This window comes from Electrophorus electricus, chromosome 15 (assembly GCF_013358815.1).
Source record: "Electrophorus electricus isolate fEleEle1 chromosome 15, fEleEle1.pri, whole genome shotgun sequence".
NCBI classification, from domain to species: domain Eukaryota; kingdom Metazoa; phylum Chordata; class Actinopteri; order Gymnotiformes; family Gymnotidae; genus Electrophorus; species Electrophorus electricus.
The window spans coordinates 5,761,269-5,788,859 of record NC_049549.1 but is presented as its reverse complement, the minus strand read 5'-3'; the positions used below and the strand labels follow the sequence as shown (position 1 = coordinate 5,788,859).

The window sequence follows — 27,591 nt, the reverse complement described above, 5'->3', positions numbered from 1 at the left end:
ATCTAAATCGTACTTGATGAAATCTTGGTGGTTTAACAGTGGCATGGTTAAATACAAACAAACAAAAAGCCCGAAAAGCAAAATCTGACTGGTTGTGTTATCCAAAGATATGATCTTGGAACAAGGCACTTAACAGAAGTACAGTGTTTGCGGTGAGTGCAGATTTATGTTACCTTAGTTTTTTAAATTTATTTATTTATTTATTTTTACTTTTTTAGAACACACTAAGTAAGCATGTAAAAAAATTATATTGTTCAGTATGGAGACAGTAATGTTATGGGAGTGTGTGGGTTGTTATAACACCTGAAAAATTGTCTCATGCAGAGCATATCTCCAAGCTGCTGGCCCAGGTATAATCAGAGTTTTGGGGTTTTGTTGCATATGGCTTTATATAACGAGTCATTTTGAATTGCTCAGTTTCATGGGTATTAAATTATTGAGCTCCATATTCTGCTTTTAAGGCCTTACAGTGACATCTTGTGGTGGTACTGCAAGATATGCTATAAGTCTAGTAAAGACATCCTTTACATTTTCTTTGCCAGTTTGTATGGATCATTGCGATAAGTAGTAAATTGAGGTTTGCTCATGTATTGATATCAAAGTGTTTACATATTGGCAATATAGTTAATTGTTTTTTGTGTAGGTTTTTAGATGTCGCTAACAGTTTCTGCCAAGAACCCATATGTTCACTGTGGGCGTGACCCACCCCTCACTATCCTATTTTAACACGCAGACAAAATGTCGCCATATTGCCCCAGAGTTTACACCAGTCTCGATGGAATGTTAGAAACATTTTGCAACCTTGAAACAACTTCATACTCCTGGGTAACGAAAAGCGAACTTATACGGTTATATGGTCTACATAATGGTCTAATGAATGTTTCTTTACCATTAACATAACCTTCAGAGGACATCACTCCAAAATTCCCACAGGGATTCCCATCTTTTAACTTATATTGGAATGTGGCCAGAACCATAAAAAAGTTTGTTTTTGTAAAGAAAAGGCTCCTGTGAAAACAGTATTCTATATTTAATGGAAAGCCATAGATGAAATGTATTAATTGCACTGTAATGGTTACCATTTAGATTCAGAATGAACCATATCATTAACCTTTCCTGCTTTAAATACCATAAATCTTTTGGTACACGGCTGAAAGGCTCTGCACTGTATTATTATTTCTTGTTATTTAATTAAGACCTGAGATTTTTTTCCAGCAGTTTTTTTTAATTTACTTTTTATATTTATTTTACCAAAACTGTATGAGCAAATTTCTTTCATATCTAGTTGTTTGAGATGCACACCAAACCTACGGCATTCAAAAAGGGAAAATAATGCAAAATGAAAAAGGTTTGCTTATACTATACTCATAAGGTATACGTCAAACATGGCTGAACCTGGCATCTCTTCAGCTTTCCAGCACAGGCGTAACTTACTCTCACTGGTAACGCCTGAACCAGCTTTCAAATGCCTGAGTGATGCAGTGGGATACATTTTGAATCATGATTCCATCATTAACCTACCTACCATTATATTACCATTTGGTTTTTGGAGCTGTGCTGGTGTTTGCACACTCCCCGTTGGTCACAGAATTACTAGGTACATTCCTTGACCGCAGTGTTTAATGGGTATTGTTCTGGTTGGTATAGATGACCTATTTTGTTGGGACTCTTGCTGATCCTGGTGTTCTCCTACTGGGTGCAGCTGGATTCTCACATGGCGGACGGCGTGTGCAGAGCGGCAGTGTTTTTGGGGGCGGGGTCAGCCAGCATCCTGGTTATGTCACTCTGCAAGATGACAGATCTGATCGCAGATCAGGCAGTATGTGATAAGTGGTCTTAATACAAAAGAAAACATATTTTGAGGGAAAGGTTTTTAGCTTGCTGTAGAAGGGTTGTGAAGAGTTGTGTGTGAAGTATGATTTCACTTCTGTTTAAAACATCTTTCTGATATTGTAAATAAAACCAGTGATAAAAAGTTAAAAGGCTTTACTCTTTTATTTGGTTTCTGTAGATGTTAAAAGTGTTTACTATAAATGTTAACGTTATATAAAGTGAGCAAAGATGTACAGTGTGACAGCGTGTGCAAAACCTAACAGCAATAGCATGAACAAGAAGTGGTGACTTCACTGGTTTCAGAAAAAACATGTTTGGTTGTTGACAAGAGAGAGAGAGAGAGTAAGCGTGTGTTTGTGTGAGTGTGTGTGTGTGTGTGTGTGTGTGTGTGTGTGCGCGCGAGTGCGTGCATCTCAAATGCTGTCTGTTTCCTGTCAGCAAAGTGTTGCCTTTGTGTTTCACTGACACGCTGTCCTGTGGAGTGGGAGTAATGATCAGCCAGAGTCTTTACCCTTGCCAGTAAGTAGTACTGGAGATTTTTTCCCTTGAATGTGTCTCTCTAAGAGATTTTAAAAGAGGAAACACAAAATATCTAACAGACTAGCTCACCAGTTCTACAGGTCTGAATTACTTTCTTTACCCCATAGCCCAGAGATTTGTTGATTTGCATGTGTGTGCTATTACCACTATACCATAGAGGTGGTGACTGGTGTAGTGGGTGTTGTTACATTATTCTCATCTGGCCTATCAAGATGAGTTACCACTACACCAGTCACCACCACTGTTGTATGAATACCTATTTTATATGTCTCTGTTTTTGTTCACTGATTTCATGTTTATGGCTACACACAATCAGACTCACACATGCAACTCTGCATATCTGATTGGTTGTTATCTATTGTCCTATGTTGCAATATATAAATGAGTCTTTTAGGAATCATACTGATGGTGAGTACTTTATCAGTCACAAGTATGTTAGTTAATCTGTACTCAGAGTTTGTTATATTTATAGAACATAAACTACATGTTGACAGCTTATTGTGCAATGTTACAACAGTGTTACCTTTAACAAAAACATAGTATTTCTCATGACATGCAGTTCAACATTGAAGATACACAGCTTTTATTTCTGTACGGCTAAGTGACTCATTAACAGCGTTCAAATATTTGATTGACATCCTTGCAGCTGCCTTCCTGTGTCTCTGTTCTGGGTCCAGGACTAGGTCTTGTCCATTGTCCTTGAAGCTAGCTCATGCTAGCTTAATCAGCCTGCTTAGATATGTGGCATGCTACATGGCCAAAAGTATGTGGATGGCCCACCTAATTATTGAATTTAGTTTGTTTCAACCACCCCCATTGCTAACAGGTGTGTATAATCAAGCACATAGGCAGGCAGTCTCATGAAAAGACATTGGCAGTAGAACAGGTCGTACTGAAGAGCTCCGTGACTTTAGCACTGATGTAGGATGCCACCAGTCAATTTGTGAAAGTTCTGCCCTGATACATATACTGCAGTCAACTTTAAATGCAATTATACTGTGAAATGGAAATATGTGGGAGCAACAATGAACAGCAGACAAGGGAAATTCACAGGATGGGGTCGCCTATCATGTACTACAGAGTTCCAAACTGCCAATAAAAGTACTGTATGTCTGGAGCTTCATGAAGTAGGTTTCTATGACTAAACAGCTGCACACCTAAGCTCACTATGCACAATGCCAGTTGTTGGCAGAGTTGTGTAAAGCATTCCAGCACTAGACAATTTTATGGAAATTTGTACTGTGGAGTGAGCAGTTTCACTTTGCTATCTGGTCTGATGGGTGAATCTGGGTTTGGCAAATGTCAGGAGAATATTACCTAACTAGCACAATGCACAGTAGCAACAATAAAGTTTGGTGGAAGAGGGGCTAATATAGGGCCCTTCAGGTTTTTGGGCTCCCTTAGTTCCAAGGAAGGGTAGAATGCTAGAGTAATCAAGCACATTTTAGACAATTCCAATCTAGAAAAGTTTTTTCCTATTCTTTAATGAATGTATCATTGTGGCCAAAGCAAAGTTGATAAAGTCATGGTTTAATGAATTTTTTGTGGAGGAACTTTTGTGGCCTGCTTTAAAGCCCTCACATGAACCCTACTGAACACCTTTGCGCTGAATTGAAATGGCAATTTCTAACAAGCTCATATAGGTGTCCACATACTTTGGACCATGTAGTATATGTCTTCAGTGGTCTGTAGATGGCAGTCACTACTGCAGCTTCAATGCAATGTGGATTTTAATGTATTTTCCTTACCTGCCCTATTATTATGAGTCTGCATATTCTAGACCTACTCCTAATTACTTCTATTTATCACTGTGCTCAGTTCTCATTAGGCCAAAATCCCAAGCTGACTGTGTGCCGTCACATTGGCAGTGAATGAATATGTCTAGTGTGATGCCGGCCTCAGTTTCATTATACATGTGAAAAGAAGCCAGTGAAGATTCAAGACTCAGAATGATTGCAGGCTATCAATCAAATTCTAATATCTGGGACCTTCCACTGGCTTCAAGGTTTGCCCTGCAAGATTTTATAAGGGACATTTGTATATGTGCAATCAGTCTAATGTGAGCTAGCTGAAATGTCAAATACTGGATACTTAAATAGATTGGATGAAAAATAACTACATTAAGTACTGTATTTGGGTCCAAATTCAGGGCAGATCAGGAACTCCTGCTTTCAAAGAGAGCTTTCATGGTCGTGCTTTTAGACTCAGTGTGTAAGTGAAAAACTCCAATTGCAAACATTTACATGCCTGGCTAAATTCTCATTTAAAAGAGGGGCAGTCTGTAGTTTGCTAAGAACCAGACAATTTGTGGATCTTTATGACACTTTAAATTTTTTTTACCAACAACTGTGCCTCCACTGGCTGAACAGAAAAAAAAAAAGTTTCTACAGAATTATCATTAGTCTGAGTTTTTCCATTTTGTAATAACATGTTTAAATTTCCAAATAAATCCTATCTGTAATGTGTTTGCTCCAGTGGGAGTCAAAGTGTTCCTGGTGCAAGAACAGGTGTTGAAAGATCATGCAGAGGATACAGCTGAGAGATTCAAAGAAATGCCTATTTTGGAAAGCTAATATCTGTATGGCTCAGTATTGGCTGGTCAGTGGTATAACGGAGAGTCAGGAAATTAAAGTTAGGAAGGGAACGTACTATCAGCACAGTGCCATGTCTGATGGAGCCATGAAAAACAGTCCAAATTAGGAACAGCTTCGATTCTTAAAGACATGGATTTCACAAAGTGTTGAATACATTCCTTTTTTAGTCCATGACTGTATCATGTAATTGCTGCAGATTTCTCAGCTGTATGTTCGTGTTTCAAATGGTGCTCTATTGGATTTAGATCTAGTGTCTGGGGAGGCCACTGAAGTACACAGAACTCAATGTCATGGGCATGGAACCAGTTTGAGATGAACTGAGGTGACATGATGCACTATTATGCTGGAAGAAACCATTATAATAATAGTACATTGGGACCCTAAAGTCACATAAAGGCACACAGTCAGCAACATCACTCTGGCTGTGGCATTTGGCATTCAAACTGGTATTTAAATGGGCCCAGTATGTGCCAAGAAAACATTCCCCACATAATTACATCATCACCACCAGCCTGGCCTGTTGACACAAGTCCTTGGATTCATCTGGTTTACACCAAATTCTGACCTTACCATCTGCAACAACATAAATGGAGATTCGTCAGACTAGGTGACTTTTTCCGATCTTTGGTTGTCCAGTTTTGGTGAGCCTGTGCCCTATAGAATCAGATATCAAGGACTGGAACCTGATGCAGTCATCTGTTGTTGTAGCCCATGCTCCTTAAAATTTTTAAGTGTTGTACATCCTGAAATGCTTTACTGTGCACCATTGTTGTAAAGAGTTGTTAGGTCTGGCCATTTTTCCTCTGGCCTATTTCATTAAGAAGGCGCTTCTGCCCAAAAAACTGCTGATCACTGGATGCTTTTTTCCTTTTACACCATTCTGAGTAAATTCTAGATTATACACTGAACTTTCAGCAATTCAGCAGTTTCTGAAACACACACACCCACATCTGGCACCCACAACCATGCCAAGGGTCAAAGTCACTCAGATTCCATCCCTTCCTCTTCTGACATTTGATGTGAACATAACTGAAGCTTTTGATTGTAGATTCATCTTGATTGGCTGATTGGGTAATTACATGAATACGTAGGTGTACATGCACCTGGTAAGTGTGTAGGCTACCGTTAACCAATTAAACCCCTCGCATAACAAACACATGTTTATATCCACATACCAACCACATTGTTGTTGCACACACATCATGCATATATTATTACATTTACCCAACCATAACTAGACAGATGTGTGATAAATGTTGGTTAAAAGACTCTCATGTCCAGGGACAGCACAAATTTTTTAAAATGTACTTTATCTTAATACTAATTACAAATGCAACTTTGTTAAGCATTTGTTATTAAGAACAAAATACGGATGTCAAAATGTTTGTAAAAAAGATAAATAAAATGTATATTTCAATTACAAGCAAACATTAAGCACTCTGCTCATCATAGATTATGCAATCAACTTTGGCACACTGTCTGCTACCACAGGCATGGGTACGATTCTGTGATCAACTGAAGTTTCCAAACAAACTATTGTTAATTTTCAGGTTTGATGACCGAAAGAATGACCTACAGAAAAAGGTTCAGTGAAAAATGTTCAAAATGGATAGAGCCACAGAAACATTAAGATCACCAAGTCTATTACACTTATGTGAAGGTAATATAGCTCTATGATCCTTACATAACTACTGTGGGATGTTTGAAGGTTTGATGAACAACTTAAATTTTTAGACTGGCTAAATTAAAGTACTTTTAAAATTTCAAATACAAAAATATTGATTCCAAAAAGACATTGATACTTCACATCTGTTTTTCCCCCCAAGTTCAGAGAAAAATACGAAATAGCCTACTCAGTATGTAATCAAATATATATATTTCAAATAATTAGAATGCTGCCTACTTCTGTTCACTCCTCCAAACTGGAGTAAGTGCGAATGTTTTATGAAATAGCTTAAGCGCCTTCTGTATAACTGTTACCCACAAGGTGGCAAGAACAAGCCATGGGATAAGGAAAGTCTGGATCGCGCGCTGCAGTTTATGGCCTATAAACGCTGATATTTGCTGCTTAATGTTTTCCTGGGTGAACAGATGAATTAAGTAAAGAAAATCGTTGATTTTAGATAATCCTTCATTTAAGAGTTTAACATAAATTCACACGAATAAAAACATATTTATTAAAAAAAAAAAAAAGTAAGTAAATAAATAAATAAAACATATGAATCGGTCAGGAGTGGATTTTCTGGAATTTCTGGTGGCCTAACTTGAACGCTGCGGCTTAATTGATGAATGCGCCTTACGCTTATTTACTCCGAGCTAGAACGAAGTCAGTGGCTAATTTGAAACATACTTCATATTCATCCTTCTCTGTGTCATGTAGAACATTGCTAGCAAACACCCATGGGAAAATCCAACCGAAATCTTTATTAATAACACCTTTGTTTTAAAGCTTAGAAAATCAAATGGAAAACATACGTTCGTCTGCGTCCTATTAAGGGCCAATTATCGATAATTGGAACAGCATTTAGAAAAACCACTGTTAGCTATTTCTGATTGGATTCAACGAAATGAATTGTTTAACTATAACTATAACTATAACTATAACTATAAAGCGCTGTGCACTATAGAAAATAACGATGAATTATGTACGTGTGAGACCAAGGGCATTTTTAAACTCGTAAAAGACCGTATTAGGTTAAACAAAATGGTTAGCACTTTTACTTCATATTTAAAAATCTGGTGACAATAGACTCTGTAGGTTCTGTTGACAGTATGCCTACCTAACTGATCAATATGAGTTTTACATTTGTTCCCATTTGAATTTCCAGCACTATTTCTTAAACCACGATTGGTGGTGAATAGAATGAATAAAAAGCTTGAATAAAGAAGTTGTCATGACCAACTTTATGAACAACTGCTCGGCTTTCTTTACATAAATTACTGATCCGGATACATAACCAAAATTCTCCATAACCATGCACTGTTAGACTACATGGTGCAAACTATAGGATGGATAGCGGTAAAGACCTAAAATCACTAGTGTATGTAGCTTTACACACGTTTGCTAGCACCCAGTGAAATATAACTCTGGGCACCAAATCTGGATTTCGATGCAAGCTTTGTTCAAGGAAAAGTGTTAAAAAAAAGAGAAGCCCTTCTGTTCTAATACACACCAGAAGCGTAGTCTGCTCCTCATTATGACCAATCTGTTTGTAATGAGAGCAGAAATTCCGTTTTTTAGCTTTCGTTATTTGCATACAGCACTGCAGGTCAGCCAATGTGTTTATAATGTGCTTTGTGAAATAATACTGCACAGCTCCCTGATGGCCCGGCGCACTCATTAGAGTAAACCGTGCTCAGCTAATGAAGCCATTAGTAACTGTTTTCTTTATTATCGAAAAATTTCAAAATTTGGCACTGCCGCGTCTATTAGTTTGACATTTGACAGCAGTTACCCTAGCTTTAAATTTTACGCAGCGGTTTTCAGTATGAAAGTGTAGCGACCCATAGGCTCTGGACATTTTACCTAGTTGGTAGTTGTCCCAGTCCGCCTGTATCCTACTCTGCGGGTCCAGCTGAGGTTTAGTGGTCCCTGAAGTTAAACCATCTGCATTGTCTTAAATAATTTATTAACAAACATTATTTTAACGGGCAGTAGGTGGCGCTAATATTACTTTATCTTTTTGTACTAGAGAACTCTACTGTACTCAAAATGATGAGTTTGTTCTGAGGAAATTAAGACATCGTATCGTTAAATAAAGAACAGAGCACGAAATATGCATGTAAGGCCTTGTGCCGTCTACATGCACACGAGATGACCCTGCTTGTACACTATACAGGGAGCCTCCATGAATCTTTAGTGTCATATAAAACAATGGGCCCATTTACGGAAAAAACAACAAAATTAAAAGGTGGTGTTGATATATATTTGCAGTAAAATCTTTTAATTAGTGTTTAATTATGGTGGAGTTTAATTTGGTCCAGTTGAACTCCAACAGGGATCAGTACTGGTGATCTTGCATGGGTTTAATCTATGGTAGAGCTTACTCATGGGGAATTGCCCTATATGTTCTTCTTGCTGTGTTACCTCTCACTCATCATCAGTCAATCAAATATCAGCCACTTGTAAGATCAGGTGCATTAGAGTTTAATCAAGTATCTTAAAGCATGGAAAACACTAAACAGTGCAGCAACAATTCTAAACTAGATTTGGGAAACAATGACAAAGCAGGATTATATGTAATATACTTCAATAAAAAAAAAATTTAAACTCACAAAAACATGTATCATGTGTTAAACACATTGTTATATGAATAACATTAATAAGTCTAAGTGGAATTGGCACAAGATTAAAGGCTAAGATTTTAAAAAAAACCCCTAATACTTATTGTTTTTGTTGTTGTTGTTTTCAGTTTTACAGGAACAGGTGAATTTCAGTGAGGAGCTGTTGACACTTTCTGTCATTATGACGGTAGAATTACTGTTAGGCTGTGGCCCAGCAAAGCCAAGCTCTTTCAGATGAGAGAAAACTCCTTCTATTAGCTTCCCCTTTCACATATGAAATACATTTTAAACTCCTTTAAGCAAAAATAGCGAGCCTGGCACGAAAAGTGGGAAAGGGGGGAGGAGGACTCTGCCAGGAAGGGGTGAGGAGGAGGTGGAAGAGGGTCATGGGGGTGCAGTGAGACCTCTGGGAGATGATAATGATGCTGTGGTTTTTATGTGGGGGTAATCCCTGAGGATGCAATCACAGTCACACTGGCAGCAAACGAGCATCCTACAGGTTCTAAACATTTACAGCACAAACTTATTACAGATGATTCAAAACAGATGGGGAGGAGGAGGAGTCAGATGGGGAGGAGGAGGAGTCAGATGAGGAGGAGGAGGAGTCAGATGGGAAAGCTGGGCATCATCTCTCACAGGTTGTGAAATGGGCTCACAAACCACAACTTGAATGTCACATCTTCCTACTGCCATTTTTACCATGCCTTGTGGTGAGACTTAGAAAAAGCAGTTCATCCCATGTACCATTCACAAAATTAAATGCTAAGCCTTGTCACATCAAGATGAATTTTTTTTAATCAACGTCATTGGCAGTAACTTGTGAAACATATGTATTCACCAGTATGACCAAAATGGTCTAAAATGTAAATATAAAGAGTAGCATTACTTTAATATGACGATTCCACAATGAACATCCATGTAGGGTTCGAAAACATTAGCAAAGGTAGCAAACGTCAGCTGCGTGTCCTTCTGGTGCACTTAAACAATTTCTCAGAGAGTGATTATCAGAGACAGGCCCCTGTGGCCAGCAGGCTGTCAAGTGCTGGATGTGGCCTGGTGAAGATTGGAAACCCCCCCATTTGTATCTCAGTCAACTGGACTTCTGGGATGCAGGGCCTGGGAACATGCAAACACAAGGGAGTTTACTGCAACTGCACATGGCCAAGCATTCGTCAGGCCCCGAGCCTTGGGCGTCAGTGGCTAACATGGTCGTATTTCCACTGTGGAGCACGAAATGAACTCTTGGAGACATGTTGGTACCATATGGCAGGAGGGGAAGAATTCTACATTTGTTGTTCAATGCTCTTCAAAGCTGCAGATTGGAACGAATTGGGAATTTACCCTTGGAAGAGTTTGTTTTTTGCTGGTGTACATGGGCAATGGTCAGTGTGAATAAATGAACACTGTCATAGTAACTGCCATGAAGGACAGATGGTGAAATAATGGGAAAATTATACAAACAATATATTTGAACCCGTCCTTTTTTCCAAGTGAAATCATCATCGTCATTAAGTGCAGTGTAATTGGTGGTCAAAACCTTGGCTACATTTTCTGTGGTTGCAGAGTCTTGGCCAGGTCACTTGGTTTATAATGGCTAGGTTCCCAAAAACATGGAAGTGTTAAGATCATCTCAACGCCCAGAGATTACAAATTAATAAGTCATATAATAAGCTGTGCATTATAGCGCTTTTGCTAAACTCATCCCTTAACCATGAGGTACACATTGGTGCATAGCAAATAGTCTGTACTTGTTTAACTAAATGTATATATATAATGAAAACAATCTAAATCTAATCTAATTAAATCTAAATCATTAATCTAATGAAAAGGCTTGCATGTTGTTTTAAAACATTGTTAACAAATAGAGGTTTGCCTGTCTAAGAATGAGATTCATATAAAGATTTAATCAAAATGTTTGCCTGTCTAAGAGACATCATAGTAAGATGTTGTTAAGGAATGCCACTTATAATCGGCAAAAATGTTAACATGTATTGTGAAAATGAACAAAGTGCACCTACTGTCGCAATAGTATTCTGTCCCAGCGAAGAGCGGGGAGGACAGTAAGGCTGAGCCTGTCACCAGTTGCACATTCACCACTGTTGTGTTTAGACAGCTGCTGCTCAAATCACCAGCCTACACACAAGAAACATGGACTCCAGAGTCTTAAATCTCTTTTACGAAAATGTGCTCGTAAATGTGTCCAAGATGGGTTTAAAAATGACTGCTTTCCTACATGTTTATCATTGTGTGACCATGATCAATATAAAATTGTGTTCTTTATTTACTACCAATCAGCACCCACTGACTTTATTGCTAGCACCAGTGTTTAAGAAATACTGCATATTCCAAGTCTTTGTTTGTAAGTCCACTTTTGGATGACTGTGGAGGACTACCTTTTTATGGGTGTTGTTTTCATGTGAATGGGATGTCATGTCTAGAGAAGCATCTTCATCTTCTTTGCTGAAGTAAAAGGAGGCAGTACACAGATGTATTTCAAGGCCCTAAGATTCGGATTACTCCATGTGAGTGATAACATCTGAGAGTATAAGACAGAGCTATTGCACCTCCTGGGGCTGGGTAAACAGCCTGTAAATAAAGAGAAAAATAGCCTTCTACAGCTCTCTTTCATGATCTTTCTGAATATGGAGAGTAGATCCTAAAAAACAGAATGTTCTTGACATACATATAAACAAGATAGGCAAGCTGCTTTGATGGAACTACATGACTGGCAGCCTAATTTCATTCTGTTATCTTCAGGCTTAATTGATTATGGCGATTGAGCAAAGTTAAAATAGATTGATTAATATAAATTGCATGTGACTAGAAAACAAGGCCAAGAATGAAGCATGGAGAGGTGGAATAGTTTGGGCAGAGGGTAGGACAAGTGCTTTCAAACATTCTCTGTGTGATCAAGGATGCTCCTGACTCACTAACAAAAGGAAAATATTCCTGGCATTCATAGAGCTCCAGACATTCAACTTTCCCTTGGATAGTGCCAGATTCCTCTCCTGCATCACCCCTGCATAACCACTCAGGCGCTCTTTCAGTCAGTCTCCTACACTCGCATCATCAGATCGCAATAACTCACCCAGACAAAATACCAAAAAAATTGGCACTGACATTTGACCTTATCATGTGTGCAGCAGACAGGCTGATGTGAGAGAGGGCTACACATAGCAACATGCCTGCAGGCTGTGCTGACCAAAAGGGGGAGAAGCACAGCAGTCCTCATTCGTCCCCACGGTGGACAGCCTGCAAGGCGACAGCACTGATTCCAAGTGCTGGGCACTGCATGCAACATGAAGGGACTCTCAGATCCAAGCTCAGATCCAGCAGAAAAGGTCATTCCATGTGACCTGTGAAGCAAGCCACTGGCCATAGATGCAATCAGGTACATTACATAAATTCTCCTTCTACTGAACACAGTGGCTTAATCAGATCAATACAATTCTTAATAACGCTTATACCAGTAGAGTAAAAGTCATATGTTTTAATATTATATACACTAATGCAGTATAGTGTAATAAAGTATATTGTATATCAGTGTTACTCAGTCCCAGTGCTGGGCACAGCAGACACTGTTTGCACACTTCAGTGATCCCAGGCGCCTTATTCAGTTCATGATTAGTTGAATCAGTAGGAGGAAAAGAGAAAAACATATCCAGTGTATTGGGTCTTCCCGGCCAGGACAAAACAGCACCGGTTCTCACTATATACATTGTATGGGGTCCTCATGGCCAGGACAAAACAGCACAGGTTCACACTACATACAGTGCACACAATATATAAACTTCCAGTTATAGAATTTGTAATATAACCCCTTATGTCACATTACAGTGACATAAGTGTTGCAAATGATATTAAAATTTAGTAAAGTAGTGATTTTGATATAGATTATTTACATAAGGAGTTCATCATTTTTAAAGCTATTTTTAAGACCAGCAACTGAAAAGATAGTTGCATCTCTCCATTTCTGCATAGCATAGATCCATTGGCTAGCGTTTGTAGTGTGGGAAAAATAATTTTCCCTTGCATCCTCTTCCTCTCTTGCTGTTTCTGCGGTGGCGAGGCAGAGCTGGAACTGCTCAATAGTCATTCCGTGAACTAGCAGCATAATGAAACCCAAAAAACCCCAAGCCCCTGCTCTCCACCCATTAAGTGGTCGTTCAGCTATTTCACTTTGACATGACAGTCAAAGTTTCCAGATTTGGGGGGGGGGGGGGGGGCAGATTCTTTCCACTGCAGGGCAAAGTTGGTTTGACTTCATCAGCACTTTTAGCTGACAACCAATTCACAAAGTGGAAGATGGAGAAAGAATACGAAAGAACGAGGGCCTATGCACTGTCATAGCGATATCATAGCTGAAACTTTAAACTGGATTATATTTCAGTGTCCTGGAGATGCAGAATTTAGAATCCCAAGCAAAGGAAACCTTTATTATTTCCCATATGTTTCTGAACGCCAAAACAGTCATTCTAAACTTAATCATAAAGTCATTATAAAATATTAAATTACTATAAAAGCTATTGGCTGAGTAGATTCCCTGCCCTCTAAACAGCAGTATTTCACTTTCATAAACCCTTTTAAAATACATGCATCCAAACAATTTCAGCACACATTCATTCAAATTGACTCTGACAATGCCCTCTCCTGCTTGATCTTTCATAACATAAAGGTTTAGCTTTAATTAGGCAGGACCGGAATATGAATTAGATAATCTTTCATGCTAAATCTAGCATGTAAATAAAACACACATGCACACTGGAATCCATTTGGCTGACTTGGAGGGGCCACTAGCCTGCATGTTTGTGAAGTTTGCTGGCAAGTCTTTTAATCAGGGCTAATCAAAACCCAACGGAACACAAGCACATGGTTCGAGAGAGAGAGAGAGAGAGAGAGAAAGCGAGAGGGAGAGGGAGAGATTGTGAGAGTGAGAGTGAGAGAGAGGAAGGAGGGAGTCATTAAAATACTATCCAGAGCAATGGCCAGCAGATTTGAAGCAGATGATTCAGATTTTTTTTCCAAGACTGCTCTGGAGCCTGGATCAACATAATTAAAGCATTTATTCAATGTTTTTACTCCTGGGCGCAATATTTGTGCTTCACATTAAAAAAATGAGAATTATTTCCAGTGGTGTTTCTGAATTTGCCCCTGAACAAATTTGTATTAATACTTATCAATCATAAGGAATGTTTGTATTATGTCTTTGTGTGATTAATAGGATAATAGCAATAATAATAATAATAAAAAAAAAATAGATAAAAACAGATTTAGTTCATTCATTTCACTTAACATGGAAATTGATACATTTCTCTCTCTGTTTTATGCACTATATTATCAGGTGTCAAGTGCTGTTTTCATGAAAGTGGTTGGTATCAACAGAGATCTGGCAACACTGCCATTTACTCTTAATGGGTAATTGAAAAAGTAAACTCCAGGGTCCACTTTCACATGCAACCAGTAAGCTGGCAACTGCCAGAGGGAAAATTGAAGGCAGATTGTCCAGGATTTCAGCCCAGTCCCAAATGGCGTCCTAAGCTCTCGGTCCTCCTCAAAGTCCACAATTTAGTGGTGTAAACAACATGCAGACCTATGGTCCGAAAGTCTTCAGGAGTGTTTGGAAGCTTGCATGTGGGACACGCTCATAGACCTTAGCCACGCATCTCTATTTTACCTGACAATAAACTGAAATTATTATCAAAGGTACTATTTTTAATTAATAACTAATAGTCGTTAAGAACAAATAATAAATTAGTAGAGAAACGCACTTAACTCACATTTAATATTTTCTCTGCCCTGATACACAGACTGCTTGACATAAAGCCATCCGCTCTGACAGGTCCGGGCCTGTATCTTCACTGATCACACATCCTCCTCGCTGGCCACAGTAAGGGCGCATAGTGCGCGCGCGTGAGCACTCCGTTGATTTCCCAAATGAGAAATAGGAAACCTCACGGCCACGCTCTCCTCGCGCACGCGCAGCTGTGTACCGCGAACGCGCCACCTGAGATTTCGTGGCTTCGAGTTGACGCAGACCTGCCACGTTTAGAGCGCACGCACGCAATATTTGACACAGTAATAGTTCTTATATTAGTACGACTAATTTATCGATAGAATTAAGACAACCGTTAAATAAGCCTTTCACGATTTGATGATAACTATGCTTTTCCTGTTCATAGAACAACTAGAAAATGACAATATTTCAGCATGCATCTTATTATTATTATTATTATTATTTTGTCGCGCGACTCCCCCCCCCCCCCCCCCACACACATTTTTTTTTAAAAAAGGAATAATATTTCAATCCCATTTCATTACAGAACGTCATAGCTCGTGGCGTAAATCAGCGGAACATCGGTTTTGCCGTAGGCTCTGATTGTACCGCAAATGGCGATGAGTTATGATAAGGAAGCACAATGGACATCCCTGTTCGTTCACTTTATGAATGAGCCCTCTTAATCAGAGCGCGGAGGAAGGTGTAGGGCCTCAGGGACATATATGTATAATATCCCAACTTCCTTCCATGGGCCGAGCTGCGGATTTATGGCGTGGCTACTTTGTTAGAAAAACTCTCTCATGGCCCTGTTCCGCCTAAACCTGCTTTCCTTCTCCTGCAGTTTTAGTGTTGTGTTGTTTCCTTTACTTGGGAGGAAACAGAGTTGGCAAGAAAAGACTGCAAGAGGTGGCATTGTCCCGCTTGTAAACAGCCCAGAGCCAGGGTGGATAAACAAATAAACAAATTAGCACCCTGTTGATATAACAGTGAAGTGAAGGTGAATCAGGTTTTTTGTGTCCCAGCCATGTCATTAAAAACTTGTTTTAATGCTGCTGCAGCATATGAAGGTATAGTGTATTTTCTGATTGTGTATGCACAATGATGTAAAGTCTATTTGACGCTGTATGTATATTTAATTCTTTTGTTGTTATATTCAAGACCTTGGTTGGAAACCTTTTTTACAGATAGCCCCATTACTGTCCAAAGTGCTTTAAAAACCCTTCCAAGATGATAAAATGTAAAGCAAATACATTAAAGAGACTGCAGCTATTGTTCCCACTTTTCCCCCAGTGTAACATATTCCAACCTAAACGTCACTCACTGATCGTCCGCTTCTGTAATACGTTCGCCAACAATGAGCCATGACAGGCTTTTTAATATGACAGCCACAAACTTGTTAGTTTTCACCAGGAATATTAAAGCCCAGGGAGGCACGGGGAGGTGCTTGCTCAGGCTGTTTCCTGGTCTGGATGTGTGCTGGGAGACTGGAGCCAGAGCCCACAGTCTGCTTTGATGCAGTGTTCCTCAGACTTGTGCAGAACTGTTCCAGAAGGCATGATTAGCTGGAGATGTCAGCTTTGACATCTTTCGTTGCACGCCATTTGGAAAATGCTGTCAGGAAAGCTGGAAGGGAGGTTGTTTGAGGACAGGTTAAGTCTCAGAGCCAGTGAATTGCATTTCTTGCAGTTAAACTTGCAGTTACATTAGCATCTAAAGTTGCCTTAATTGCAATGCAATTTGTGGTGTGATGAGTGCGGAACTCATATTGGAAGAATTGCTTGAGTATATACAGTTACTGTAATTTACTGTTATAGTTTTCTTTACACTTCCAAACACAGCTGCCCTGAAAAATGGCTTGACATGATAATTCCCAGCTGAGTATAGATATTGAATATAGATGATGTGACAAAACCTTAGGGTGTCCGATTCTAGAGGTAAGAAGATTCTTTTAACTGTCTTCCTCAGAACGGCACACAGGGACCCCCTTTATGACCTCATAAAGAATTTATAAGAAATTCAAAGGAAGGGAGATTTTACTGGATTTTGTACAAATGAAGTCATAAGGAAATCTGTTGGGCATGTGCTGCATGACTAAGCCCAGGATTTTCTGAAAAAAAATATTCTGACGGACATTACGAAGAGTAGAACCATTTTCTTGAACAAAGTACTCTGCAGTAGTTTATTGTTTCAAGAGCATCAAACACATGTGGATGTACACATTCATGAGAGAAAGGTATGTAATCAAATAGGGGCAAACAGCAAAAAATGAAAAATGGTTCAGGTCTATGATAATCAACATTTTTAAAGGTAGTTGACAGACCAGATAAGAACACAATTATTAGTCTTTTGCCAGATCCATACTCTCCCTATTGCTCTCTCTCTTTCTCTCTCTTTCCCACTCTCTCTCGCCTTCTCTTCTCATTTCTTCCTCTCCGACTGTCTCCTCCGTAATGTGCTCCAGATGTGCGGGTTGATGGGGGTGAGGTGCTCGCTTGTCATCCATGGAGCTGTCCGTCCGCAGGGAGACCCTTTCAGCGTGCAGCGGAGTTGGGGCGGGTGGGTCTGAGTGGGGCGGCCGGGGTTGGTGGGGTGCGGGTCACAGCCGGAGGACATCTGGAAGCACTTGGGGTCAGTGAGCTGAAAGGTGAGATGGACATAGAACCATAGGGGTTGGGAGGGAGATGGAGCACAAGAGACAACATGGGGTCCTTACAGTGACTAGGATGTCACTCTCAAATCTTCCCCGCAATCAGGGGTGCAAAAGACAGGAGCTGAAGTGAGCAGATAAAAGGATGTGTACATAAATAGTGTATCACCACAAAGGTGGTCATTATCCTATGGAGATCAATGTTCCTAGAGAGTTTAGTTTTAATCCAAAATGTGATCATCTGGTGTGCTGTTTTGTATAATCAATATTCCCAAAGAGGAACAGTGCTTGGTAGCTATAGCTCTTGGCTATAGTGATATGAAAAATAGGAAACATTACTGATTCATTTCAAAGTCAAAAGGATGCTTTGATGGGAGACAGTAATATATATCAGTCCAAAATTCTGCATGTGTCATTAAGAACTGCCAACAAGTGACATTGTTGAGTGAAAAGTCTTTAAGGCTCATTGACCTGGATATAAATGACTGAAGGAGGTAGTGTCAAAAAATAGCTGTTGAAATAGGAAATGACTCCTGCTCCAAAATGACCAGCCAGCTCTTTGCAGGTCCCTGGAGGATGACAGTATTTGGAAAAGGTCTGACTCACGATTCTGCTGGATCATAAAGCTCCCATCTAAAATTGGATAGAACAGGCTCAGTTCGAAGGGAGGGCCTTGTGAAAGACATCATTATTGGAATAATGACTGGAATTTTAATACAAACAAATTGTTTAAGTGGAAGGATCAGACTGGGATTATTGGGAAATGTGGAGAAGTCCCTCCCAATGCCCCCAGTGGAGATGATTGCGCTGTGCCTTTAATGTCATCTGGGAGATTTATGGGTCTGTGACCTACAAATAAGAATTATTTAACTGAACCTGGCATGATAGCCTGCTGGAATCATAGGTTGACAAGTATCTAATAAAAACAAAATCATACTACAAAGATTAATGTACAAGAGCATCAAAATGGATACTCCAGAATGCAATATGAATCAAAGAGAGAACTGATAAAAATCAAGTTGATATGTATCTGTTTATAGACATATTGTATTAAATTACAGGTAGTTAATTGCTTACATTATTCTTAAGAAGTGTTTATTTTTTCCTTAAAGCAGTAAAAAGTAAAAAGGTATTATAAGAAATTATTATGTCATCATAGTGTAGTTAATAGGAGAGTTATTCATTCCTGATGGTTCCAGCAGGTCAAAATCTCTATATTGAAAAACAAGGATATTCCTACTCAGATCCCAACCCACCACCTCTTATTGGTTAACCCACTGTCTCTAAGGTCATCTGAGGTCACATGCAATCAGCAGACCAAGGGAGCCGTCAGCCATATAAACAAGCCTGTGTCAAGCATTTGAAAAACACCCTGTGGCCACTTAAACTCAAACGAGTGCTTCCTGTGCCATAAACACCATGTTTTGAAAGTAAACATTTCTGTGCAACAAAAATTTAACAGCCGAGGCCCTGTGGACAGTCTAAAGGAATCAAAATTCACCGCGCAACACCGAGAAGTCCATCGTCAGGTAATAAAACACCGCGGCAGCTTTCTGGAAGTGTTCAGGCAGCTTATTTTTCTCCTTAGTCTTAAAAGCTTTTCACTGCAATCTATATCCAAAGCAAATACACAATCACTCTTATGAGATGTGTGCACGGGGAGGAGGGGTGGTGAGGAACATGGCAAGAAAACGGATGGTTTCAGAGCAGCGTACCTTCAGGGAAGCATCGTCTGTGATTCTTCTACTCTACCTTCACTAGGACGATGATGAGAGAGAAAGCTGGTTTGCGGATGGGCACAAGCAGCAGTAACGTCAAAGGTTTCATGCCAAGTCCCCTGCTGTTATTGCGTAGGGGTTTTTCATGTTCAAAGGTAAGTGTTCAGGGAGAAAAAGAGAGCGAGACAGTTTTGGTCTTTCCCCAGTCAGCCAGAGAGTAGTTTAGTTGGCGAAGGAATGCGCAGAACATCTGGACATCTGTTTCACTTACACTGACCCCTTCAGATTGAGTTTCTGAAATATATCACCTGCCCTGCTTTGAACTCTAGGCTTTAAAAAATACTTTAAAATAATAAGAAAGTCCTTAACAAAAGCAACAGGGTTCCAACACTACAAGCTTAGACCTGTAAAAATATAGTCCAATTGTGAGAGTACATTTCTTCTAGTTTTATTCCAAATACACTGGTGAAGGTAAGTGCATAGAGAGCTGATTTGTGCTGAGATTCAAAACTGTTGCCCACAACAACTCAGAGAAGTGGAGACGAGATGTAGGAAAAAATGTTAGCATAAACTCATTATGTCACAAAGACGACATTTCTCATTTTCACAGCGCCCTTTTAACAGTCTGGTGTGTCAGCTTTTTTGCTGCTACTCAGGGCAGCAATGGCTTTTGATGAAAGATGGAGAGATTGTTTCTGTTCTATAACCCAACAGTTCTGTAAAACTTTCAACATTGCTTGCACATGTTTTTAATTGCAAAGGAATATTACAGGTTTAGATATTCTCAGACAATGTACACAAGGCTTCAAGGATTTAGACTCAGGAGTGATTTCCTTATTTAAAAAAAAAAAAAAACAGCATGACATGGATCTAACATTACATACATCAAAAATGCACACTCAGCCACAGCATGTGGATGATTGTATAAACCCAAAAGAGAAATCAGAATATGTTCATTACAAAGTTATGTTTTACCTGCTTATTCTAAAAAACAAAGGTATTCGCTATTTACAATCTAAATATATTGCAGTGAATGTCCTGGGAGAAATCAAGAAAGAATTCTGAAGGCTTCCTTCAAAGAGTCTGTAAGATTGCTGCAGCTGAATTCCATAGAGGTGATCAGTTCTCAGTGGTTGGCTGCAGTCTCCAGGACTCCATACCATGTCTTCCTTTCAAGGGGCTACACCCATTGTCGCCACAGCGAATATGAATACACAAACTTTCCATTTTGTGTTTTAAAAAAAAAAACAAAAAAAAACCCCCAAAGTTTCCCCACATGTCAACACTGACTGCCAAAAACATGACAGCATCTTACGTAAATCAGAGTTTTAGAAAAGAGTTCTTTTTTCTGTTAGAGCTTTGGATAATCTATTTTTCCTCCATTCCTTTTGGAGTAGATGGATGAACACCACTGCACACTAAAGCACAGACAGAGTACATTCGTATGCACAGCGGCAGTGTCTTTGGCTGGGGTGACAGAGGCGCTGTGCCACTCGCTGTCCTGGCTGTACGGCTTCTCTCAGTTCACAGTGGGCACTTGGTTCAGGCTGTACTCCTTGGCCTTCAGTCTCAAGTTAGCGATGCTGTTGGCCATATTCACACCTTGGGCTGTGTTGTTGCTGCCACACGACGGTGAGTAGCTTGCCATGGCACTAAGGGGCAAAGGCCAGCACTGAAGGTCAGAATGGTTTTTTGTTTGTTTGTTTGCTTGTTTCTGTAGTTTGTAAACAGAACACTTTTGAGCAACACAAATTTAATTATCTCATAATTCCAGTTCCTTGCCCGGAGGAATTAAGATGCCTGAAATTCAGACGAAGCTGCAAAATAGCCATTACAGTTTCATCACATGAACTCTGTGCAATCATCTGCAACCACAACAACATTAATCATGGATAAAGAATGTGTGTGAGGGCCAACATGTGTCAAACACATTACTACAACATTTCAGAATGCTAATAAATATGCTATGAGCCGGTGGTGTTGGCCAAATTGGCCTGTTCCCAGCTTTGGAAGGTAGATGACTGTTACCTATATGGAGGGCTGCTGCCCCAGGACAGGTAGTCACTGGGTCTGGGGGCTGGGCGTGGCACGATAGGTTGTTCCACCGACGTCACATCTCCTGAGTAAGACTTAAGGAGTGAGGCATTCTTGCTGGCCAGCATGGCCCTCTCATTACGCCGGAACTTGGCCCGTCTGTTTTGAAACCAAACCTGCAGATACACAGGAGACAAAACAAAGCAATAAATGCATGTGACCTCAACAGACCGGCATTCATATCTCATAGATGATGAGTATGAATAAGTGACAAAGTAGATAATAGTGTCATGTAGTGTCATGTATAACATGCAATGTGCATGACATTCTTAAAGTTGTGTGTAGATGTGCCATAGCTTCCTGTGGTCCTTGTGGGGCACTTTATGGTAATAAATTCAGTGGCACTCTGTTTTGTGTGTGATTCCTGAATCAATCTCTTTCAGACTGCCAACACAGTTCCAGTTACAGGTAAGCTTTTCCATGAGTCATGTGATAAAAAGTAGCATGTCACATGCACTTCTAAACTGCAGATGTTACACATGAAATGATGCACAACCTGGCAATTCACTTACATCACTTACACAAGTTCAACTTACATATTCTATATATCTTCTAGTATTGCTTCACATATTCACATGCTTAGAGTGCAGAATTTTTTTATTTGCTTTATAATTCATCTAAAAACTGTAACAAACCCCTGTTGATTCTATTTAAATTATTCAGTAAAGAAATAATAATAAACAAATAAAATAAATAGATAAAAAAACAAATCAAGCAAACAAAAAAATATCCCACCAAAATCAATTTCTCCTTTTGTGTATAAAGTATACTTTGCCAAATTCCAAAGTCGACTGGTTGAAAACCTTTCATAGTTTTCAAAGCTTTTTCTACAGACTGTAACTTGTTGCCACTTCTAGGTTAAGACAACTTGTAAATGCCAGGTAGAACCATTCATTGCTGGTCCTTAACAGAATATCTATATGAGGGTTTTACCCAATTCTACGGAACTGGAAGTGGACCGTTTGCCTTGTGAGGCCTGCGTGTCATGATGGGTCATAACAACCTCACTGCTGGCGTTTTGGATCACTGACCTGCACACGAGCCTCAGTGAGGTTCACCCTGCGTGCTAGGTCCTCCCTGACGAAAGCATCTGGGTAGTGTGTTCTCTCAAACACTCGCTCCAAGGCCTGGAGCTGACTGCTGTTAAACGTGGTCCTGTTTCGCCTCTGCTTACGTTTCTTCTTCTCCTCTGAGTTGAGCTGCTCATCTGATCCGCACACACACACACACACACACACACACACACACACACACACACACCCACACACACAAAGTGATGCTGTTAAAATTGTTTAATTAAAATACCTAGGTGGCCTCATAAAAAATATTTTGCTAAATTAATAAAAGGGATTGGATAAAAGAGTTAATAAAAGAGTTCTGTCATTTGTACTAAAAGGTATATTATAGACAAATACATTATGTTAGGACATTTTAATCAGTCCAGACATAGGAATCCAGTAAAACAGATTTTACAGTATAAGATCAGTTCAATACGAAAAAACATGCAAATAAAACCTCCCTGTACACCAAGATTTCCAGTGCTGAATGAACTCTTATCATATTCTTGTCCAACTAGCCTTCAACACTATAGGTTTAACTCGCGATTTCGCTGTCATGATCAATCACGAAACATAACATTCCTCTTTCCCTCTTCTTTAAGAGTGATGTTAACAATGAAATAAGTAAAACTATGTTTGGTTTAATCTAATTATTTCCTTTCTTTGCTGTTGCTGATCGATAGAAAAAGCTTACACTGTTTTTACCAATACGTCACGTTTCTGGCGTATTGGTATGCATTTTAGCTTCCGAAAATCATTTTAGAATCTGCGCTTATATACTTACCCAATCAAAAATACAGCTGGAAAAAAACTACCTTACATGCTGTAGAATAACATGTTTTAAAATAATAAAAAAACAACAACAAACAATATACTGTGATGGTGTGCGTATTAAAAGCATCAATAGAAGTGATTGAAAAACGAGAGGACAAACGTGTTCGTTAATTAAAATGCATTATGACAAAATTTGATCAACTCGTTTATTTTGAGGGTGGGATATCTTTGGTAAACTAACTGGTATAAATGTGGTACATTTACAGGTTACAGGTTTCAGAAAGACTCGTCAGGCCGGTCGAAACTAAAGCCATGTATGACATTCCGGAGTTTACATCATATATATCTGGAAAATATAAAACATCAGACAATATTTTTCGTACTGTTTTTTATCTGCAATGTCTTAGCGGGCATTATAGCTCTGCAAAAACAATCTCCGCAATAACCGGAGTTATAGCGAAGGCTCGAATATATCCCGTGCCAGTCCCAAACTACAGGCTAGCTTTTTATCCCCAGAGACCGCAAACGAGGTAAGAAAGGCAGTCATTGTACAGACACACGTCTTGAACACATCAATCAGCCCTTGGATAACCCCATAAACCTTTAGAATGACTGAGAGAAATATCCCGGTGACGAATTGATTTGCCTCAGCTTTCCCAAAGCTGTAACTCCAAAACAAGGTTTAAAGAACGGATTCCATCTTGTTAGAGGCTATTAATTATAATACGTATCATGACGTTTAGGCATATTTATCTTAGATCATTGGCTGGTGTCACACATGGCTTAACCAGTACTTTTGCAGACCTAGTTAATGACTGCCTATCATAATAAGTATGTGTACAGTCTACCAGTTTCATTTTAGTGCTGTGTCACTGAAAGCTTACAGTTAGCTTAATCATTTTAAACGGTTCATAAAAGGTAGTACTGTTGCACGCAGAATTAATATAGCTCCATCAAAATGATTATTTCCCATATCAACAAAATCATAATAAATTTTCCCTGAGCCAGATTTATTACACAAAAGAATATAACGGTTAGACTTCATTTTTGCAATATACAAAACGCTGCATCACGAGGTTAAGAAAAAAAGAAGTGGCACATTAGGATTTAGACCTCGAATTAAAATGATTAGCTTTATTTATAAAATAAGATGTTCAATTCTTATTCTTATTCTTTTTCTGTAAGAATAAAGATACAAAGTAGGCCTAGATCAAATATCTCTATCTGTGGCGTTTAAGCTTTATGTCATTGTTGTTACATTTCTTAATTTTTAAAAAGATTTGAATATAGATTAAAGAATTTTGCCAAGGGTCCTAAAAGGTTTAATAACTGAAGGCCTTCAAGAGACAATTTGGACTAATTAAATTAGGCTAGTGTAACAACTCCACAATTCAAATGTGGAAAACGCCCCCAACATTTTAAACGCTCACAGAAATACACTAAACAACGCTGAAATACAGATAATCAAAACTCTCTGTTGGTCTTTAGTAGGCTTTAGCATTGACGAAGGCACGTGTAAAATAAAATAATATATGAATGAATCTGGTTCAAGTTATAAATAAATAAATAAATACATTAGACAGACAGACAGACAGACAGACAGACAGATAGCCCGAAACGAGAGTATAGAAGATAACTCAAGTATGCTGTACTCTGTAAACTCTTAACCTAGCCTATCCCGTCGCACTTTGTTACGTGGACATTTTTTTACTTAGGCCTACCTTTAATTTGAAGCGTCCTGTCAGCGTCCAGGAAAAAAAATATGGAGGATTTATACAGAACTGTCATACTAGGCTGTGGAAGTCAATTAACTTTAACCTGTAACACTAGCCTAACGATGTATTTATTGTGCATTTTTAGTAAAAAAAAAAACAAAAAAAACCCCCATCAAACTAGAACAAAGTAACTATATGATGAAAAAGAGTAATCTGCTACAGTAATAATCAGTTGCTTTTTAAATTTAGGGCGGTGTGTAAAATTGTCGTTTTGCTTAGTGACTTATATGAGCCCTGCCAGCTTTGGAAGGCTTGTCATTTAAAATCGTGCACTAATGAAGCAGTTCTCTCTTCATTAAAGTACTAATTAGAAATAGGAGCCTAGGCATTGTCATGAGAGGGAAAAATCACACGTTGCGCTAGCTTACTCTCTTGCTGCGTAGTATCGCTGCCGCTTGTCAGACCAGGCGACTCCAGCATGCTCCTGCCCGCCTCTCCCGTGCTCTCGTCCGCTTGTGCTCCGACCATCTCCCTCGCTTCCTCCAGGTCTAACAGGTGACTTACTGAAAAGTTTTTCTTAGCCTGTAAATTTTCCAGATTTGCAGTGATTGGACTCTCCAAGCGATTTGATAGCGTGGCTGGTCTGTCCATTACATGGGCATAACTAGAAGTCATGACGCAAACTGAACAAGAACGTAAAAGGTGATTGTATAAGATGCCCCAAATGTTTCTTAGCTACAACCAACATCGATTTATTCTGAATCATAAGCAAATAACCTGTGTTCGACACAAATCTTCTCCTTAATGCTAGATCCAAAGGTCAGTCCCGCGTGGATCCAAGCCGAATCTCTTTTCTAATCACAACCCCAAAAACTTAGAAACCATGCGTTAGAAATTGCTTTCCAGAATAGCGCCACAACGTAACCAAATCAGGACTCTCCAGGTCACGATTTATGAAACCATTTGCCTTCTCCGATGATTCCAGTTCTTAATGAACAGTCAGACGTTCTCTTGACATTCCCGCAAACGCCTTGACAACAGTAGTGACTTAAGCCTGCGGGAATGGTGCGATCGCGGCAAATACTTGATTTACGCCCCGCGATGAAAGTCCGGACACGCGCGGTGAGCTCCTCTCTCTTCTGGGCACGAAACTGTTCTGTTACTTCAAACTACTGGGACTAACGCTAAGGGGGAGCTTGAGAGCAAAATAAATGAGCATTTGAAACCCCTGGGAAGGTTGATGGACGTACAAGGAGCCCTAATTACGTGGCAATGTTTTTCCCTGTTTCTGACGTTTTACCGAGTCCCATCTTAGCTCCTACGCAATGTTCCCCACCCCTAGTATGCGCTCTCATACAACACAACCAAACACAGGACTTCAGTTGGAATTTGGAAATACAGCCAATAATCATTTTAGTTGGCTTAAAATTATTTTGATGTTTTCTTCTCTTTTTTTGGGAGGATGGGGGGGGGGGGTGTTCAATTTAATCTTAAATGTAACGCTGCTCAAGATTTTATTAATCTAATGAGTAAAGGCATCATTGAAATATGTCAGTATTCTCCGCTTGACATTAAAATGTTTTCTATTTTAGAGAACGACTTTTCAGCGGATAATTGAACCTCTGCGTGCGCTATTAGCCAATCTCACGACAGGAGGGGACCGAGTTCTGCTTGTGTCGCAATGACATGAGCTCAGGCTCCAAGATGCCCCCCCCCCCCCCCCCCCCCCGGTCTGGGAAAAGAACACTTTATGCCATCAAAGGGGCGTAGATTGAATCCAGATGTGCGGTGCCTCTCTCGTTCTTTCCGTGCATTTAATTAAGGATCTTGGATTGAGTAGACGTTTCTTCATCATTAGTTTCCCTCCATATCCCGTTTCTGCCTTGAAGCCCAAGCGCTCGCTTCGCCATGCGAGCGCGCGATGCTTTTGTCTTTTTTTTTACTCATAAATCAGCGCCATATCAAAACGTGGACTTCACGTAAAAAGAGGACCTTTCTCGTTTTTATATATAGCACAGAGGAAACCACACAGTCCACTGGTCTTTCAAGAATCTTTGGAAGCCAATTAGATCAAACATGCAACACTTTAATAATTAGTGCGTATGGAATAATATTGGTTTATTTTATAAACTAACTTTAGCCCAGATCTGCCGCTTGCTTCAAGAGCCTCTATATTTTTAACCTTAAGAAATAAGGTGAAGTAAAAAGTCTAGGCCTAGTGCATCTCTGAAATTGTGAAAGGGGCAAGTTGTAATTGTCACACACGAAAATGCACCGTGTTTGTAAAATTTTAAAGCATAACCTTTATCAAATGAAAACCTGTACGAAACTGCACCGCCAATGAACCGTGCGGTTAACCGGAAACAGTGCTTAATACTGGTATCGCTGAGGGTGAGCGAGAAAATTAAGACAACCGTCTGAATATAGAGATAGGTTAATCTATAATTAAACTAAATTCTTGTCAGACATCTGTTTACAATTTTTCCCTGTTCACGTTTCATGAGTTGGCTTGGTTTGTTTTCAGACGTTATGAAATACGCTTGTGCTGTGTAAAGCTA

General features: G+C 39.5%; 1 protein-coding gene across 1 annotated transcript; it reads right to left on the bottom strand.

Annotated features, from left to right (window-relative positions):
- Positions 1-20,125: 20,125 nt before the first annotated feature.
- prrx1a (paired related homeobox 1a) lies at positions 20,126-26,359 on the bottom strand. Its single transcript, XM_027028382.2, has 4 exons — positions 25,462-26,359; positions 22,518-22,693; positions 21,421-21,602; positions 20,126-21,044 (listed from the first exon to the last, which is right to left on the bottom strand). Exons 1-4 carry the CDS (start codon positions 25,706-25,708, stop codon positions 20,912-20,914), a joined length of 738 nt encoding a protein of 245 aa, XP_026884183.1. The 5' UTR covers positions 25,709-26,359; the 3' UTR covers positions 20,126-20,911.
- Between the last annotated feature and the right edge of the window lie 1,232 nt (positions 26,360-27,591).